The sequence below is a fragment of the Saccopteryx bilineata genome, chromosome 3 (assembly GCF_036850765.1).
Source record: "Saccopteryx bilineata isolate mSacBil1 chromosome 3, mSacBil1_pri_phased_curated, whole genome shotgun sequence".
NCBI classification, from domain to species: Eukaryota; Metazoa; Chordata; class Mammalia; order Chiroptera; family Emballonuridae; genus Saccopteryx; species Saccopteryx bilineata.
In genome coordinates, this window is record NC_089492.1 from 118927804 (window position 1) to 118947103 (window position 19300).

General features: G+C 37.5%; 1 protein-coding gene across 7 annotated transcripts in view; it reads left to right on the forward strand.

The window, feature by feature from the left end:
- EHBP1 (EH domain binding protein 1) overlaps positions 1-19300 on the forward strand; it is a 591964-nt gene that overhangs the window by 191138 nt on the left and 381526 nt on the right. For 4 of the 7 annotated variants that reach the window (XM_066267216.1, XM_066267221.1, XM_066267220.1 and 1 more), the window contains exons 1-2: positions 849-1044; positions 1935-2342. In XM_066267216.1, coding sequence (XP_066123313.1) covers positions 2239-2342 — 104 coding nt within the window. In that variant the 5' untranslated portion in view covers positions 849-1044; positions 1935-2238. Of the gene's footprint in view, positions 1-738; positions 759-848; positions 1082-1934; positions 2343-19300 lie in introns of those variants that run through there. The other 3 variants (XM_066267219.1, XM_066267217.1, XM_066267218.1) reach the window with 3 other exon arrangements.

Consider the following 19300-nt stretch of genomic DNA (forward strand, 5'->3'; position numbering starts at 1 on the left):
CCTACCAAGGAAAAAAGACCCACAGCGATGAGGAGAAACCAAGAATCAAAGAAATGTTGAAGAATCAGAATGGGAAGAAATTGCACCGTAAATACTTTGGGTCTAGTTTGTGCCATTGAGTCCCGTTCAGGAGCAGTTAACTGAATGTTACGCGGAGGCTGGCAGGGCCATTACTTCACAGTTTGCGGTAAAAACAAGGCGTTGTGCACGAACACCTTAGTTTAGTGGCGGAGGAGACGGCCTACCCAGCTCCTAGGGTGGGGATAGGAGGAGGAAAAGCAAACCATCCCAGCAGCACTGTCCTCAGCTGCAGCAAAGCAGACCGGCGCCCTGCTACCACAGACTCAAGCCAGAAACCCCGCCCGGCAGCCGGCTCGCGGTTGACAGACATCCACTTTCAACAACCATATTCCAGTTCACCATCAACACTCTTTACTCCTCCTGCCTATCGCTTCCGTCTCCAAGCCAATCAGAGGAATGAATGGGCGGGATCGTCCTTAGTGGGTTCCAATTTTTTTTTTTTTTTTTAATTAAAAGGGTAGATTGGCGTGCTGGTTTAGGCTGGGGAAAAACACCTTCAGAGTTTGGAGGCGGAGCCCCTGAGATGGGCACCCAAATTGTCCAATAAGGTGCTCCCGCTGCTCAAAGGCTCGCCGCCGAGGTAGGCGGGGCAAGCGCGCGTCCTGGCCAATGGCGGCGGGGCGGACGGAGGTTCAGCCGCCGTGGGTAGGGTTAGTGTGAGAGGTGCGGCGGGGGAGGTAATGATGATGGTGGCGGAGGAGGAAGGCGGGGGAGGGGGTGCTGGGCGCTGAGCGGCGGCTCTGGCAGTGTTTTGTAGGGTGGGGGGCGGTAGCGGGGCGACTCCGTCCGGGAGGGGGCGGGCGTGAGGCACGCCGTCCGCCTCAGGGGCTGCAGACCGCGGCTCCCTTGAGCGCTACGGCTGGCTCGGCTGTTCCATGTGGCTCCGGCGGGGATGGAGGACTCGGTGGCGGCGGCGGCGGCGGCTGCTGCTGCGGCGGCGACGGAGGAGCGGCGCTGAGGAGGGTACGGGGCCAGACTCAGCCAGACAGCTTGATTGGAGGTGTGAGGAGGGGGCGGGAGTGGACGTGAGGCAGGGCCGGGGCTTGGGGACCAGGCTGGGGTCTTCTGGCATCGCCTGGGTGACAGGGACCGCGGGCGAGTCACCGCCTGCCTCCGCTGGGGGCTGGGGCTGGGGCTGGGGTTTGGGCTGGGTGCCTGTGTAAAGGACGCTCGGGCGCACTGTTCCCTGAGGATGATGAGGGAGGGAGGCACCCCACTCTGCACCCCGCACGGTGCACTTGCCCCGCTGGTCGTTGCTTCACGACCAGGCAGGAGTTTCCATTTTCCTCTGGTGGCAGCAAAGGTGAAGGAGAGCCCAGTGGCCTGGAGCTGGGACGTTGCCCTCCCTTTGCCTTTCCTCCACTTCTCTTTCACCATCCATTTCTCCCTCCGACTCAACATCAGCATTCCTCCTCGCTCCTTAATTTGTTCCAAGCATACGTTCTAGGAGTCGAGGCTATTAATTATAGGATGAAAAACAAAAGTTTATTTTAAAATATTCTGCGTCTCCCTCTGACTGGACGTAGATATTAAACAGCATCCCTTCACTTTCCCGCTCTGCTTGTCCTTCTGTGATGCTAGGAGGCGGAGGTAGGGCCCCGACTTGCGTCTCTGGATTGTTGTTAATGCTGGTTACCAGATGTGTTGCTCCACATCTTCGGTGTGAATTGTCATTTTTTCCTTGGTGTCTTATATCCTTGATGTTACTGGCTTTTGAGGTTGGTGTTTTGTTTCATTGTTTGGAAAACATGCGGAGAACTGGGGTTGTCTGTTGCAGTGTTATCTAACATGGGTGGTTTAGTCACTTGTCATGCTTCTCTCCTCATATTTTTTCTCTTTGTTTTGCTTTTCAGTTCTCCAGAGTACACATCATATAGCCTGTGAGGTGGGATGGTGATGTCTTCGTGAGGGAACCTCCACTCACTCATCCTGTCATGTATATCACAATGTTCTTGACTGGGCCATTCATCTAAGATGGGATTTACCCTGTAAAACAGGGAGAAGACTTATGGACCCCAAACATCATTTCAAGTTGTAGTTGAGTTATTAAAAGTACAGACGTACATGCAAAGCTTTTTTTGCTTTGGACCCTCTGCTTTGTTCAAGCTGCTGTGTTGCTAACCCAGAACTGCTCCAGTGTGTTGAGTGAACAGCATCATGGCTTCAGTTTGGAAGAGACTGCAGCGCGTAGGAAAACATGCATCTAAGTTCCAGTTTGTGGCCTCTTACCAGGAGCTGATGGTGGAGTGTACCAAGAAATGGTAAGATATGCCTGGGGGTAGAGTTTGCTCTGCTGTGGCCTAAACTCACTGTGGCCTAAACTGCTTTTTTTGACAGCAGATTTACCTATCTGTACTGTACAAGTGTGTAGAAGCAGGGCGGGGTGCAGATTACTCTAACAGGTAATGTGTCTATTGTTTTTGCTGGTACTGTTCCTTTGGGTTTTAATTATTGTACCTCAGGGTGGCTCAGAGGACTGTAACTGGGAGAGCACACTAAGTTCTGTAGATTTGGTCTTAAGGTCTTTCATCATTAGTGTGAGAATAACTTTGATTTTTATAACTTTAAGAAGACAAAATGGCTATTGAAATATTATAAACATATTCCTATGTTTTCATGTAACACGTATGTTTTAATCTAAAAGTCTGTATTCTTGTGTGGTGGTTATCTATGTTATTTTTTTTCTTGATTTTTTTCTTCTTACAATAAAGAATGTTTCTTTATTTGAATGCCAGTCCACATAACCTTAGAAATTCTTTTGTTATATGCTTAGTCAGGCAACCCTGTTTTATTTTAATTGCCTAATGGGATACATTTCTTGGCCAGACTTAAGGAAGCAATTAGTAGTGCTGGTCTATGATTTGCTTCTTTCCACTTGAGCAAAGTAAATTGAGGGCTTTCTTTTCACTGTCCTGAATGATAAGAAGAATTCTTTTTTAGTGAGAAAAAAAAGTTAACCTTAAGCAAGTGGTCCTTTGGGTTTTGATTTGTTGCAGTGATTAAGCAGTATTACTGCAAAAATAAGTCTATTTCATTGTCCACAAGGACTAAAATCTCATGCCTATATTAACCTTTCTCTTTGACATTCTTTTTATTAGATGAAAAAAATAGCTTGCCGTACTCTAGAACTTTTACAGCATATTTGAATATTTATTTGGAAACTAGTTTCTGAGTACATTTCTTTTGAACTTGTTAGGAATATTATTTTATATGCAACTCAAGAAATGCATGTACTGGCTATCTATGCTAGGTACTGTGGCTTTTGAGTTGAATATAATTCAGAGAGTTCAAAGTTCAGGGTAATGACAACATGTAAATAAATTCACTGTGATAGGTGTAATAGTAATAATATAAATATGTATGATATTAGGATTTTAATTTGTCTCCATCATTTAACAGTTAGGTGTCCTTGGGGACAGGTTATAGTACCACTTCCTAGGAAGGGTAATTGTGAAGATTAACTGAGTTAATACATGTAAAATGGTTGGAACATAATCAGGCACATAGTGAATATTCAACAAATGTCATTATTACTTACAGAGTTGGCAGAGGAGGAAATACTTAACTCTTAAGGATGGGGGTATGGTCTTGGGATGGCTTCCTGGGATCTGAGCTGGGATTTGGAAGATTCTTAGTTGGCTAGGAAGCCAAGGGGAAAGAAATGAAAGCTATTGTATACTGAAGCAGGAGCCTGTGCAAAAGCATGGGGGCATGAATAGCATAGGGTGTGCTGGAAATTCAAACAGTGTAGTTTAATAATTATGGGGCTTAAAGTGCAGGATGGGGGTGGTGCAGTGGGATATGGTGTTTGAGAGGCAGGCAGGATTCAGATGCTGAAAAGTTTTATGCACTTATACATGGGAACATAGTGAAAGGTTTTAAGTGGAAGAGATATTGGTTTGGCATTTTGGAAAATCATTTGATGACAGCATGAAGTAAGGATCATAGTGGAAAGGGTTACTGGAGACGGTGATGTTAGGGTAGCTGTTGAAATAGATAAAGTGAGGGAAAAGGGTTAGACTAAGGCAGTGGTTAAGGGAATGGAAAGGACAGAAAATGGGTAGGACTTGGTGGTCATTTCAGTCAGTGGTCCGAAGGAAAGGTCTGAGTTGACACCCAAGTTTCTGACTTGGAAGCCTGGGTGTACTATTAACTAAATGAGAGAATATATGAGGAAGATCCCGATTACAAATATTTCTTAATTTGGCAGTATACTGGGAATATAAACTTAAAGATAGTTAAATTAAAATCTCTTTTCTTAAGGGAAATAGAATCATATATCACGTGATTCTTTAGTCACAAAATCTGTTTCTTCCCCACAGTTTACAGCATCCTGTATTTATTCTTGAGAAGTATGTAAGTTATTGTTAATGTGTCTCAAGGTGAAAGCAAGAATGAAAATTTAACTTGATTATAATTTAATAGGTAGCTTGATTATTTTTAGGGGTTGCCATTATGGTACACCTATTAAACTAGATCTTTATGATAGGATCTGGCCCTAACACTAGAAACATTTGGATTTTTAAAATATTCAGACATTAGTTCTAAGTATTATGCTTTTTTCCTCCCTCTCATTTAACAATATAGTTTCAAGCTAACAAGATGACAGACTTAAAGAATAACATATTTGTTTGATGTACTGGAATTTTATTTATAAGTGGATCTTTAAATAGACCTTCAAAATCTTTTCTATAAATATATAAAAATTTGTCATAATAACTTTTAGTTAGTATTCCTTCGCCTTGCTTTGCATATGGTCCTGTGATACAGATTAGGCCCAATTTCTACACATTTATCCTATAGTTTTCTTTCTTTCTTTTTTCCATTACTCATTTTGATCTTTACAAGAAGCCTTAAATTATTGGATATGTGTGTGCTGAATTAGAATCTAAAGGGTATAAGAAAGACTTGAGCACATAGTAAGAAAATTTTTTATCAGCTACTTTTATTATTTTGGGGGTATGGAAGAATAAAAGGTGAAAAAGAAAAGTTATAGATGCCAATAGAATAAAAGGAAAGACATTGGAAATAGCATTAAAGATAAATTGCAGGTATTGAGAGGATAAGAAAATACATCTGCTATAAATTAGAGAAGAAGTAATAAACTCTAAAGAGAAAGAGCAGTTAGCATGCTATTGGAGTTGTGCCTTTGGAGGTAACCTGTGTATATATAGGTGCCGTTGCCTTTTAGAACCTTGCTTTAAGTGTTTTCTGAGAAGCAGGCATATTTGCAACACCTGGGAACCTGTTGGAACTGCTTTCAGGCCTTGCCTTAGACCTACTGAATCAGAATCTGCATTTTAATAAGATTCACAGTATGCATATTAAAGTTGAAGAAGCAGTATTTTAAAGTAATGTTTTCAACCTTCCCAAGTGCTCATTTGTGACTTCAGGATAAAGTACACTTAAAATACACTGACTTTTGTATGAATTTGAAACTCAAAAGAATGAAGATGAAACTCAAGAGATTCAGAAAAGGCATAGTATGTTGATGAAATAGGTAATGGGAATCAGGATATATTTTTCTAGGGGAGAATGTGTTATTTCTGTGGTTATGGAGAGGAGAACCTTTTGCCATGTTCTTGTCATAGTTATAGTCATGGGGTATAAGCTAGATAAAAGGATGAAGGTAAGGGTTTAAGGGGGAGACCTTTTTAGATCTAGGCCATGAGTAAACTCACAGTACTTTGCCCTTGATCAAAGGATGGATTCTATAGATTGGAGGGTTTGGTACTTCTACTTTCTCTTTGTTGCCATTTATGGTGTTTACCTTTGCCCTGGCTGATGCAGTGTTAGTTCCCTTAGTTCAACAGGGACCACTCCTGATTCTTTCATGATATAGTGGTTCTAGGATTTAGGTCAGGAACAAATACCAGAATGACATTTATTTAATTGAGAGAAGAACCCTATACTCTGAGGTCCTGTTCCTCATCACTCCTTGATTGCCAGGTAGAGGCTCTGGCAAATTTTGAGATGATAACAGTTTATATCTGCTACTCTTATTATTGTCCCCAAGTTATTTTATTATTAAGCTTGCTTAACTGATGTAGCTTTTGGCAAGTGCTATTTTTGCGAATACACTGAAGATGAATATGAGAGAAAGAGATTGTGGCTCTCTGTTTTATCCTAGTTTATTTCTTATCCTATTCTTTTATCATCTGCAGGCCTTTAGATTTCTGAGGGAAGTCTTCAGTATATGAGCCCTCAATGGCTGTTCAGGTATTAAAGGAAACAACTTGAAAGTTGGCAAGTTGTGATTATAGTAGTTTAGTTGCAGAATTTAATTCTAGTAGGACCTCCCTAATTATATGATAAGAACCATTATGTATGATCATGTATTTTAGTTTTTTGTGTATGTATATGCATCACCTAAATATATGAACATATTTTATTTATGTTTTTATATTTCTTCTATTTGATTCTTAGTATAACATTCAAAAAGTATTTAAAATATTTTACATTTTTCTTAAGGCAAAACATAGTTTTTATTTTTCTGTCATACAAGAATTTCTTTTTCTTGGTTTTAAATATAGGTTTAAATAGATTTAATTGTAATTTATTTTAAAAATAGATAATACAGTTAATGGTTCAAAATTCTAGAGATACAAAAAAGTATGTATATATCCTTGAAAGTAACTCCTCAATTTTTCTATTATTCCACACTTCTTTGCAAACCTTGTGACCTCAGGATTTGAAAAGTAAACAGAGTAGCTCTTTCCAATGCTTAAATTTGTCATGCTGGCCTGTTAGATAAAATATAAACTCCTTAATCTGATGTTCTAGGCTCTCTGTAACTGAATCCAATTTAGTTTTCCAATTGGACATCAGAATGCTACATGCACTTTAAGTATTAACTAGAGTTTATAAAGTCCAAATTACATTAATAAGTACTCATTCAGAACCATGTCTGTGTGGATTAAGCAAGCATTTCTCTGTTGACCATTTAATCGAGTGAGATTAGAGGTATATTAGCCTTGATGTGAAGAACCTACTTTTGAAATATTAAAATGATAATAATAATTAATTGGAAACAAGATTGGTGTGTGTTAGGAGTATCTGGAAGGCAAATGAATCTGGAAATAGTAGAAATAGGGGTAAAATGATGATGTCTGTGAGGTAAGTGGGAGTGGGGTTTAGATCATGTACGTCCTTGTCATGGTAAGGTCTTTTGGATGTTAAGTGTGATTGAAAGCCACAGGAGAGATATGGGCAGGGAAGTGGTATAATATGATTTACATTTAAGAAGATTATTCTGGGTACTTTGTGGAATATGAACTGTTGTGACTAAAAATGGTAGTAAAGATACTAGTTAAGAGGCTAATGTAATAGTCCAAGTAGCAAAGAGGTAGTGGTGAAGGTGGTGAGAAATGGTCAGATGTATGTAGATGATACATACCTGCTACCACCACACTTTATTGAGGTATAACTTACACTTTTACGTACAATAAGTTGCATCCATTTTAACTTACAATTCAATAACTTTTGACAAATGTATATACGTGTGTAACTGGAAATAAATTTTTTTGAATGTATACTTGACAGGACTTAATGATGAATAAGATATGATATAAAGTGAGAAATGGCTCAATAATAACTAGTTTTTTGCCTGAGCAACCAGGTGAATGTAATAATTACAGGGATAGGAAACACTTGGAAAGACAAGATTTAGCATGAAGGAGAAATCAGGAATTGGTTTTGCTTTTCTTAAAAGTTTGGGATATCCAGATGGAAGTCTTAATTAAGCAATAAATTATGAGAGTCTCAAGCTCAGGGGAGAGAAGAGTACTTAGAGTACAGTTAGGTGTTGCCTAACTATGAGGACACCTTCTGAGAAATGCATTGTTAGGTGATGTTGTATGAACACTGTAGAGTGGACTTACACAAACCTACTTGTTATTGCCTCCAGCTCACACCAAGGCTACTTGGTGTAGCCTATTGCTTCTTAGTTACAAACCTGTACAGCATGTTACTATACTGAATACCAGGCTTTTGTAACACAATGATAAGTATTTGTGTATCTAAATGTGTCTGAAAATAGAAAAGGTACACCAAGAGATATGCTATAAAAGATAAATGGTTTGCCTGTATTGGGTACTTATTATGAACGGAGCTTGTAGGACTGGAAATTGCTCTGGATGAGTCAGTGAGTGAGTGGTGAGAATGTGAAGGTGTTGGAGATTACTGTATACTACTGTAGATTTTATAAACACTGTCCCACGACCCTCCCCCCACTTCCTTCTGACAGGGTCAGAAATAGAACATTGAGGCTGTCAATGCTGCTCCATAAATAGGATAGGGATGTGGGCTGGATTGATTAGAGGTATCCAGGATAAACAGTCAGGGTAAGGTGTATATCACCTTAATAGTGACTATCAGGAGAGAGTGAAGGGTAGCCTGAGGATCAGTAGGAATAAGGAATTAAGATGGAAAGAGGATCAAAAGGGATTGTCATGGCAATTTGATTTGGGCTATTGCATGTTGGAGCAGTGGTCTGATTAAGGAACTTTGTGGTATTCATTTAAAAAAGAGGGTGATTAATATGGAAAACGTGTAGAACTGAGGACACAATATTTTGACTTCAGAAATTTGTTTTCAGTTCCATTGACCCTATCTGGCACAAAGAGCTCTATCCGGTATTGAATTGATAGAAGAAATAAAGTTTATATATGTATTACAGTTTGAAAATATTTCCAAAGGACAGGGATAGGCTGGCTCCACACTACCAAAGAAAGTTTTTCCTAAAATGGCATTGGCACTTAATACTGGTTAAGGTAGCTCCTGTGGACCTGTATCCTTGTACAGGATCTTAGGTCTGGTCCTCAACAGAGGATTTACAACAATGTATTATGAAAACCATCAAGTAGAATTCATTTGCCAGTATGTGTGCATGTGCACATGAACACTATAGGGACCATAATAGTTAGGATATATTTTTTAAGGCAAATTTTCTTCCAAAATTTTTTTCCTTGTCATGATTTTTTAAATGAGCTTATAGAATAAATTATCTCTTTTAGTGGTGTATAATTCCCTTACCTTATTTTGGTATCAGATCTTGGTGTATGTACTTTAAAAGTTAATTTTTTTAATTTTTACTTTATTTATTAATTTTAGAGAGGAGGGGGGGAGAGAGAGAGAAGAGAGAGACGGGGGGAGGAGCTGGAAGCATCAACTCCCATATGTGCCTTGACCAGGCAAGCCCAGGGTTTCGAACTGGCGACCTCAGCATTTCCAGGTCGATGCTTTATCCACTGCGCCACCACAGGTCAGGCCTAAAAGTTAATTTTTAAAATGAAATTTTAAGGGATTATGTGAAGAAGTTTTACTCTCCTGATTTAGTTTGGTTTCGCACTATTGCAATTAGATGCTCAGAGAACTTAAAATATGTTATTGATATATCGAATATATTTGTTCTAATTTTGTGGAAAATTTCAACAAAAGAGTCACTGAAGTAGTTCACTGCATGATATAAAAATAGTCCAGTGCGCTGAAGGAAAATTGTACAAGAATTTGGAACTGAATACTCAATAGGGAGGTTCATATTTTGCATCAGGGCTTTTGCATATTTTTTAAAAGGTATGGGACTGAGTTTATGAAAGAGGGCAATAAAATTACTACAGGCTGTTAGTATGTGTTTGTCTTATTTTTCAGTGTTAGTGATGTTTTGTCTTATTTTTCAATGTTAGTAAGTAGCTTTGCTATTTAAATAGACTATTAAAGGTTTTCTTTGGTAAGTTTGACCTATTAAAACATTTACTGGTAGAGTATCCGCCCAGTGTATGAAAGTCCCGGGTTTGATTTCCAGTCAGGACACACAGGAAAAGTGACTATCTGCTTTCCCACCCCTCCCCCTTCCCTTTCTTTCTCCTCACCCCCCCATCCTCCTGCAGCCATGGCTGGAATGATTTGAGCAAGTTGGCATCAGGCACTGAGGATGGCTCCATGGCCTCACCTCAGTCCCTGAAATAGCTCAGTTGGCAAGCAACAGATCACTGGCCTTAGCTAGGACTTGCCTGGTGGGGCCTGGTCAGGGCGCATGCAAGAGTCTATCCCTTTGCCTCCCTGCCTACCCACCTCTCAAAAAAAAAAAAAAAAAAAAAATTACTGGTGTTAGTAATTCCAGTGTTACTATTTTAAAAATACTTTTAAAATAAACATTTAAACATAACTTTAATACCTCAGTAACAATAAAAAATATTGACTTAAATGCAAGGAGGTTATCACTTTAAAAGTTGATAGTCTGCTTATGTCCAGAAGAATTTGTCAGCTTCAGAATTTAAAATAACACTATGTTGACTAATTTAGAGATATATATATAGAAAAGATTGACTTAGAGGAGCCAGAGTACATGTTACCAGGCACTTAAAAGGAGTTACCCGTGAACACTGGATTTGGTTCTGAGTTCACTGGCAGCTGAGGCAGAAAGGAAAGCACATTGGCTCAAGTAAAACTCCCTCTGGCTAAAGAAAATAGCCAAATTCATTTGCAGAGACTTTTTTTATAACAATTCAAAGAGGATTTTTATTATGAAAAATAAAATGCATAACATTTGAGATAATGCCTCCACCCATAAGAGACTCAGACTGTTAAATTGGATAATGTTAATGTCACCAAAATATATAATCTTCATAAAGACCTATTATGAGAAAATATGACTGAGAAACCTAATTTTCTTATTAATTTAAATCAAAGGTACAAGGTTTTTAGAAGAATGAGTACTTAACAAATCATCGAGTTTTGTGCTGTCCAGTACAGAAGCAGCTAACCACATCTGGCAATTTACACCTAAATTAAAATTAATTTAAATTAAATTAAAAAATTAGTTCCTCAGGCACATTAGACACATTTCAAGTGTTCACTAGCCACATATAGCCAGAGGTACCATATTGGACAGTACGAATGTGGAACAGTTCAATCACAAAATGTTTTCCTCTCAAACTGACTGATTTCAGAATCACCAGGGTACTTTGTAAATATGGAGATTTCATTCTCATTAGAAAGTCCTGAGTTTTGTAAGTCTGGAATGGTGTTGGCAAATCTGTCATTTTAGAAGTTCCCCATTTGCTTAACTTCATCTGTCTGAAGTAAAGCTTTGCAGATGCTAGATGATAATTATTGTTGGTACTCCAGACATGTTTATTGAGTCAAAAATTTAAATTGAATTTTATGCCTTTGATTCAGTTTTGTAGTGTGTGTGAAAAGTGAGAGCAATGTATTTTAGCTTTGTCACAGATAAAGGTGTCAAATTATTATAATATAGATATTTTAACTTTCATTCATTCATTGGAAAAGACTAGTTTGTTGTCTTCCATAGAAGCAAGGACTATTGAGGTGGGGGTTGCTAAAGATAGAATTTTTTTAGCAAAGTTTTGAACTGTTGTTATACTTCTAAGCAACATCTCTGATCTGATTTTTTTTTCTCTGAATAATGCCTTAATTATTACACCAGTTTTCCTATTGCCACTACCTTGGTAGCATCCTTTGTCATTTTTTTGCCAAGGCCCATGGTTTCCGTACTTCACTTTGGAGCTCACATGGCACTGCAGAGAATTCATTGTTGTGGCAAGAGATGCTTACAATTTTTGAGGAAAACAGAGCAACATCTGTTGGAAACCATACAAACTACGTTCCTTTCAATTATATCATATTTTTACAAAGCAGAGTTTTTAGTAGTTGCTATGACAAAAAGCAAGCATTATGTGAAAATTTATATGGAATAGAAAAAGAGTTAAGGCAGTGTCCAATCTGATTCTAAGGTTTGAGAAGTTGTGCAGTGCCCAACACAGGTGCTAAGTTGTTAGGGCATAAATCTTTCTGAAGTTGTTTGGACTTAACTACTTAATAAACAAAATGGTCAGGTATGCCTTTTGGCCTGTGAAAAGAATTACTGACACATTATGTGTCTTGTGAACCCAGAAAGTTTGGGAATCTGTGGCGTAGGCTTTTGTGATAGCCCTTGACAATTTCCTAGCCCCTTCTGGTCTTTTGTTTATAGTACTGCCATACTTATCCTTCCAAAATAAACCTTCCAGATTCCCCCTTTGTTTTTAGGATACTGTTAATGTAGTAATCTTAACCTTTTAAATCTATATTCTGTTTTGCTAGTCTTCTTTAAACCTTGCTTCCAAAGTCTTGTTTCCCTGAAAACATTTATCTTCTCTATCCCCTTCCAGAAATCATTAAATGCAAAGAGAATGTAGTAATATTCTATCTCAAAGTAATTTAATGGTTTAGCTTTAATTTGAAGAGTACTCTAATTTACAAAATGAACTTTTAAAAATTGGTTCCTTTATTTTTTAAACTTTACTGTATTTCCCCATGTATAAGACACCCCCATGTATAACACACACCTTAATTTTGGGGCCTGAAATTTGAAAGAAAATGTATGACATAAAGTTATTGAACTCAAGTTTTATTCATCCTAGAATTCATACAACTCCTTATCACTGTCAAAACTCCCATCCATTAGCTTGTCCTCATCTGTGTCTGATGGCGAATCACTGTCTTCATATGTTGCCTTGTCCTCAGTTCCATCCATGGCATTTGAAATGCCACACTTCTACAAGCACTGTATAAGACGTATCCAGTTTTAGACCCCAAATTTTTCTTTAAAAAGTGCATCTTAGAACACATGGGGAAATATGGTAATTGAAATTATTTTAGGTTTACAGAGTAGTTGCAAAGATAGTTTTGAGATGGAACTGCTGGGTCATATGATAACTTATCTGATTGAGGACCTGCCAAACCCTCTTCCAAAGTGGCTGCATCATTTTATATTCCCACTAGCAGTGTATGAGGGTTCCAGTTTCTTCACATTTTCAGCAGCATATCTTATGTATGTTTTAGTCTCCTAGAGAGTGTAAAGAGATATTATCACTTAGTTTTGATTTGCACTTCTCCAGTTGCTAGATGATGTTTAGCCACAATCTTTTCATGTGTGTATTGGCCATTTGTATAATTATTAATTTTGGGGAGAAAATGTGTACTTCTGATCCTATGCAGATTTTTAATTGGGTTATTTATATTTTTAGCATTGCATTGTAAGAGTTTTAAAAAATATATTAGACACTTATTAGGTATGAGATTTACATACATAAATATTTTCAGTGAGTTGTTTTTAGCTTGTATTGACTGGGTTGCCACAGGCACAGTTTTTCCTTGGCTTGGATCTCCGTGCCACAGCCTGGTTTGGCCGTTTGTGCCGCAGCCTGGATCTATTCACCCCCTTTGCCACCTTAGTTTCTATACTCTCAGTTCCCAGTGAAAGCAGCCCTATTTAGGTTAGTGCGGAAGGCGGAGCATTTCTTACTCCCTATTTCCTTCGGGGTTTGATTATATATTTAGCCAATTTTTTGCTCGACCATAACTTCAGGTGTATTGCGAAACATCTGGAGGCTCCAAGGATAGGTTTTTCTGTTTCTGGTTGAAGATCTTGTTGAGCTTCGGGGGAGATTTATCGGTATCGCTTCCTACCGCGCCATTACTCTGACCCAAGTGAGTTTTTATTTTCTTGGTGTCTTTTGATGTACAAAAGTTTGAAATTTTATTAAGTCTAATTTATTTTTTATTTTATTACTTGTGCTTTATGTATCTAAGACTATTTTGAGTTAATTTTTGTGTATGGTGTAAGGAAGGGATCCAACTTCATTTTTTAATTTTACATGTGAATATTTAGTTTTTATAGCACCATTTGAGTCTGGGTATATTTTTCCTGTTTCCTTTCACAAATGAGTAGATATTTGTATCCCCCTCCTCTTATTTCTTCTTTTTTACACAAAAGGGATAGGCAAATACTGTTATTACTCTGTTTTACTTTGCCTGCCACTTAACAGTACTTCTGGAAATAATTCCATTTAATTTTATAGATATCACTCTCATCCAATAGTGATACATTATTATTATGTTTATAAAGTCTATAGTTTACATTAGGGTTCACTCTTTGTGTTGTGAATTTTAACAAATACAGTATATATAATGACACGATTCCATAACAGTATTATACAGAATAGTTTTACTGCCCTAAAAATTCCCTGTACCCCTCTTATTCATTCCTCTCTCACTTTTCCTGAATCCCTGGCAACTACTGATCTCTTTATTGTCTCTATAGTTTTGCCTATTCCAGAAAGTAATCTATTTAGTTGGAATCATACAATGTGTAGCTTTTTATTTTATTTTTAAAATTTTTTTTTGGATTTTATTTATTTTTAGAGAGAGAGAGAGAGAGAGGAAGGTGGGAGGGGCAGGAATCATCAACTCCCCATATGTGTCTTACCCAAGCAAGCCCAGAGTTTCGAACCAGCAACCTCAGCGTTCCAGATTGACACTATCCACTGCATCACCACAGGTCAGGCCAATATGTAGGCTTTTCAGATTGGGTTCTTTCACTTAGTAATGTGCATTGAAAATTCCTCCATATCTTTTTGTGGCTTGCTAGCTAATTTCTAGCGCTGAGTAGTGTTACATTGTACAACTATACCAGTTTGTTTATCCATTCGTCCATTGAAGGACATCTTCAGTGTTTCCAAATTTTGTTAATTATGAATAAAGCTGCTATAAACATTTGTGTACAGGTTTTTATGTGGAGCATGTTTTCAGCTCATTTGGGTAAATACCAAGGAGCACAATTTCTGTATCATATGGTAAGCATATGATTAGTTTTGTAAGAAACAAACTGTCTTCCAAAATGCCTGTATCGTTTTGCGTTCCCACTAGCAATAAATGAAAGTTCTTTTTGCTCCACATCCTCCTCTGAATTTGATGTTTTTGGTACTTGGAATTTTCACCATTCTAGTAGGTGTGTAGTGGTATCTTGTTTTAATTTGCAATTGCCTAGTGACATACGATTTTGAGCATCTTTTTGTATGCCTATTTGCTACCTGTATATATTCTTTAGTGAAGTGTCCAGATTTCTTGCCCATTTTAAAAATTGAGTTGTTGCTTTCTTATTGTTGAGTTTTAAGGGTTCTTTGTATATTTATGATACCAGTTCTTTACCATATATATGTTTTGCAAATATTTTCTCCCAATGTGCAGGTTGTCTTTTCATTCTCTTTATAGTGTCTTTTACAGAGCATAACAATGTAATTTTAATGAAGTCTAACTTACTGGTTTTTTTTTTTAATGAGTATGCTTTTGGTGTTTTGAAAGTATAAAGTCTCTGTCTAGATTCATTTCCAGTGCAGTTTGTTGAAAAGACTTTCTCCATTGAATTGCCTTTGTTCCTTTGTCAAAGATAAGTTGACTGTATTTGTATGGGTCTATTTTTAGGCTCTTTATTCCATTCCATTGATCTATTTGTTTGTTCACTAGTACTATACTTCCTTAATTACTGTTTGCTCTATAATAAGTCCTGAAGTTAGGTAGTGTCAGTCTTCTGACTTTGTTCCCCTTCAATATTGTGTTGGCTGTTTGGGGTCCTTTGCTTCTCTAAATAATTTCAGAATCAGTTTGTTGATATTCACAAATTAACTTGCTTGGATTTTGATTGGGATTGCATTGAACCTGTAGATCAAGTTGGGAAAAACTGATATCTATGTAGTATTAAATCTTCTTATTCATGTACAAAGAATCTTTCCAGTTTAGATCTTTTTTTTTTCATAAGAGTTTGTAGTACTCCTCATATAGATCTTGTATATGTAAATTTTGTTAGATTTGTACCTATATAATATTTTAGTGCTAATGTAAAGGGTAATATGTTTCAAATTCCAATTGTTCATTGCTGATATGTAATAAAGCAATTGACTTTTGTGTATTAACCTTGTATCCTGCAACCTTGCTAGATTGCTTATATGTTTCAAGATTTGTGTGAGTGTGTGTGTGTGTGTGTGTGTGTGACAGAGACAGAGAGAGTCAGAGAGAGGGACAGATAGGGACAGACAGACAGGAAGGGAGAGAGATGAGAAGCATCAATTCTTCGTTGTGGCACCTTAGTTCATGGATTACTTTCTCATATGTGCCTTGACGGGGGCGGGGGGGGGGCTACAGCAGACTGAGTGACCCCTTGCTGAGCCAGAGACCTTGGGCTCAAGCTGGTGAGCCTTGCTCAAACCAGATGAGCCTCGTTCAAACTGGCGACCTCAGGGTCTTGAACCTGGGTCCTTTGCATCACAGTTTGAAGCTCTATCCACTGCACCACTGCCTGGTCAGACAGGAATTATTTATTATTTTTTGGTCTTTTCTACATAGACAATCGTGTCATGTGTAAATAAAGACAATTTGATTTCTTCCTTTCTTCCCTTTCTTATTTTACTGCATTTGCTGGGACTTCTGGTATGATTTGAATAGGAGCGGTGAGAGCAGAAATTCTTGCCTTGTTCCCTGTCTCAGTGGGAAAGCATTTAGTTTCTCACTATTAAGAGTGATGTTAGTGCCTGACCTGTGGTGGCGTAGTGGATAAAGCGTCGACCTGGAACGCTGAGGTTGCCGGTTCGAAACCCTGCACTTGCCTGGTCAAGGCACATATGGGAGTTGATGCTTCCTGCTCCTCCCCCCTTCCCTCTCCCTCTCCCTCTCCCCCTCTCTCTCTCTCTCTCTCTCTCTCTCTCTCTCTCTCTCTCTCCCCTCTCTGAAATGAATAAATAAAAAATTAAAAAAAAAATTAAAAAAAAGAGTGATGTTAGCATTAGTTTTTCTGTAGATGTTCTTTACCAAATTGAAGAAGAACCTCTTTATTCCTAGTTGGTCTGGTTTGTTGAGAACTTTTCTCGTGAGTGAATGCTAAATTTTTTTTGGATGCTTTTTCTGTATCTAATGATATATGTAATTGTCTTTCATAGTTTGTTGATATGATATGGATTAGATTCATTGATTTTCTAATGTTGAACCAGTCTTGCATATCTGGAGTAAATCCCACTTGGTTGTAGCATATATTTATTTTTTAAATGCATTGTTGGATTTGATTTACTAATATTTTCTTGAGGATTTATGCATCTTTGTTCATGAGGGATACTTGTTTGTAGTTTTCCTTATAGTGTTTTTGTCTGATTTGGGCATCAGGATAATGCTGATGTTACAGAATAAGTTAGGAAGTGTTCTGTCTGCTTCTATTTTTGGGAAGAGATTGTCTAGAGGATAAATATAATTCTTCTTAAAAGTTTGGTAGAATTCACCAGTGAACCTATTTGGACCTTCTAAAACCTTTCTGTTTTAGAAGGCTATTAATTATTAATTCAATTTATTTAATAGATATAGGATTATTCAGATTATTTCTCATTTAATGGGGTTTAGTAAATAGTGTCTTTCAAGGAATTGATCCATTTCATCTAGTCTGTCAAATTTGTGGTTATAGAGTTGTTCATAATATTCCTTTGTTATCTTTTTAATATCTTCAGAATCCATAGAGATGACCCTGCTTTCACTTATGATTTTAGTTATTTATGGTTTTTTTCCTTGTTAACTTGGCTAAAAATTTATCTATTTTATTGATCTTTTCAAATAACCCACTTTTGGATTTGATTGATTTCCTGTTTTCAAGTTCATTTATTTCTGTGCTAAACTTTATTATTTTTTTCTTCTGCTTACTTAGGCTTTGTTTTTCCAATTAAAAAAAATTGAAAAATTTGTTTTCCATTATAGTTTACAATCAGTTTTATGTTGTATTTGTTTCAGGTGTACAGCAGAGTGGTTAGACAATCATAAAAAGTTTAAAAAGTGCTTTACCTGATATTTCTAGTTCCCAAGTGGCACCATACGTAGTGATTATAACATTATTAACTATTTCCTATGCTGTACATTACATCCTCATGACTGTTTATAAACTACGTATCTGTTCACCCTTATACCCAGTCCCCTCACTTTCCTTCACTCTGGCAACCCTCAGTCTGTTCTCTATAGGTCTTCTTATCCATGAACAGAGAATCTATGAGTCTGTTTTTGTTTTGTTTATATTGTTATTTAAATCCCACATATAAGTGACATCACATGGCATTTGTCTTTCTCTGTTTGACTTATTTTGCTTAGCATAATACCCTCTAGGTCCATTCATGCTGTTGCAGATGGTAAGATTTCATTCTTTTTTATGGCCAAGTAATATTCTATTGTATATATGTACCATTTTTTTTATTCACTTGTCTAGTGATGGGTACTTGAGTTAGTGTATTATTGGTATATTAAAATACAATGGATTTCTGAATATTTATTTTGTATTCTGCTAATTTATTGAATTTATCGGTTCTAGTAGTTTTTTTGGTGGAATCTTTAGGGTTCTTTCTGTACAGTACTGTATCATCCTCACTTTGGCTTTAATTTGCTCTTTTCTCATTTTCTAAGTTGGAAGCTTAGGTTATTGATTTTAGATTTTTGTTCTTTTCCAGTATATGCATTCAGTGCTATAAATTTCTTTAGAAGAACTGCTTTTGCTGGATCCCAAACATTTGATAAGTTGTATTTTTATTTTTATTAATTCAGATATTTTAAAATTTCTGTTGAGACTCCTTTGACCCATGTGTTCTTTAGAAGTGCATTATTTAATCTCCCAAATATTTTGGAGCTTTCCACCTATCTTTCTGTTATTGATTTCTAGCTTAATTTCATTGTGAAAGAGAGCATAGTTTGTGTGATTTCAGTTCTTTTATTTTTTATTTTTTTAGCGAGAGAGGCAAGAAGGGAGAGAAATGAGAAGCACCAACTTGTAGTTGCTTCACTTTAATTGTTTATAGATTGCTTCTTATATGTGCCTTGACTGGGGGGCTCAAGCCCAGGCAGTGACCCCTTGCTCAAGCCAGTGACATTGGGCTCAAGCCAGCGACCTTGGGATTATGTCGATGATCTTGTGCTCAAGCTGGTGACCTGGCACCCAAGCTGGCAGGCTCACGCTCAAGCTGGTGGCCTTGGGGTTTCCAACCAGGTCCTTCAGAGTCCTGGGCTGATGTTGAATCCACTGCTCCACCACTGGTCAAACTGATTTCAGTTCTTTTAAATTAAGATGTGTTTTATGGCCCATAATGTGGTCTGTCTTTGTGACGGTTACATGTGAGTTTGAAAAGAATGTGTAATATCCTGTTGCTGGGTGAAGTATTCTATAGATCACGTTGATTGATGATGCTCTTCAGTGCGACTATCCTTACTGATGGCTCTATCAATTCCTAAAAGAAGGGTTTGGTAGTCTTCAAGTATAATAGTGAATTTATCCATTTCTTCCTGCATTTCTCTCAACTTTTGCCTTATAAATTTTGATGTTCTGTTGTTAGGCTCTTACACATTAGGAAATGTTGTGTCTTTAGAA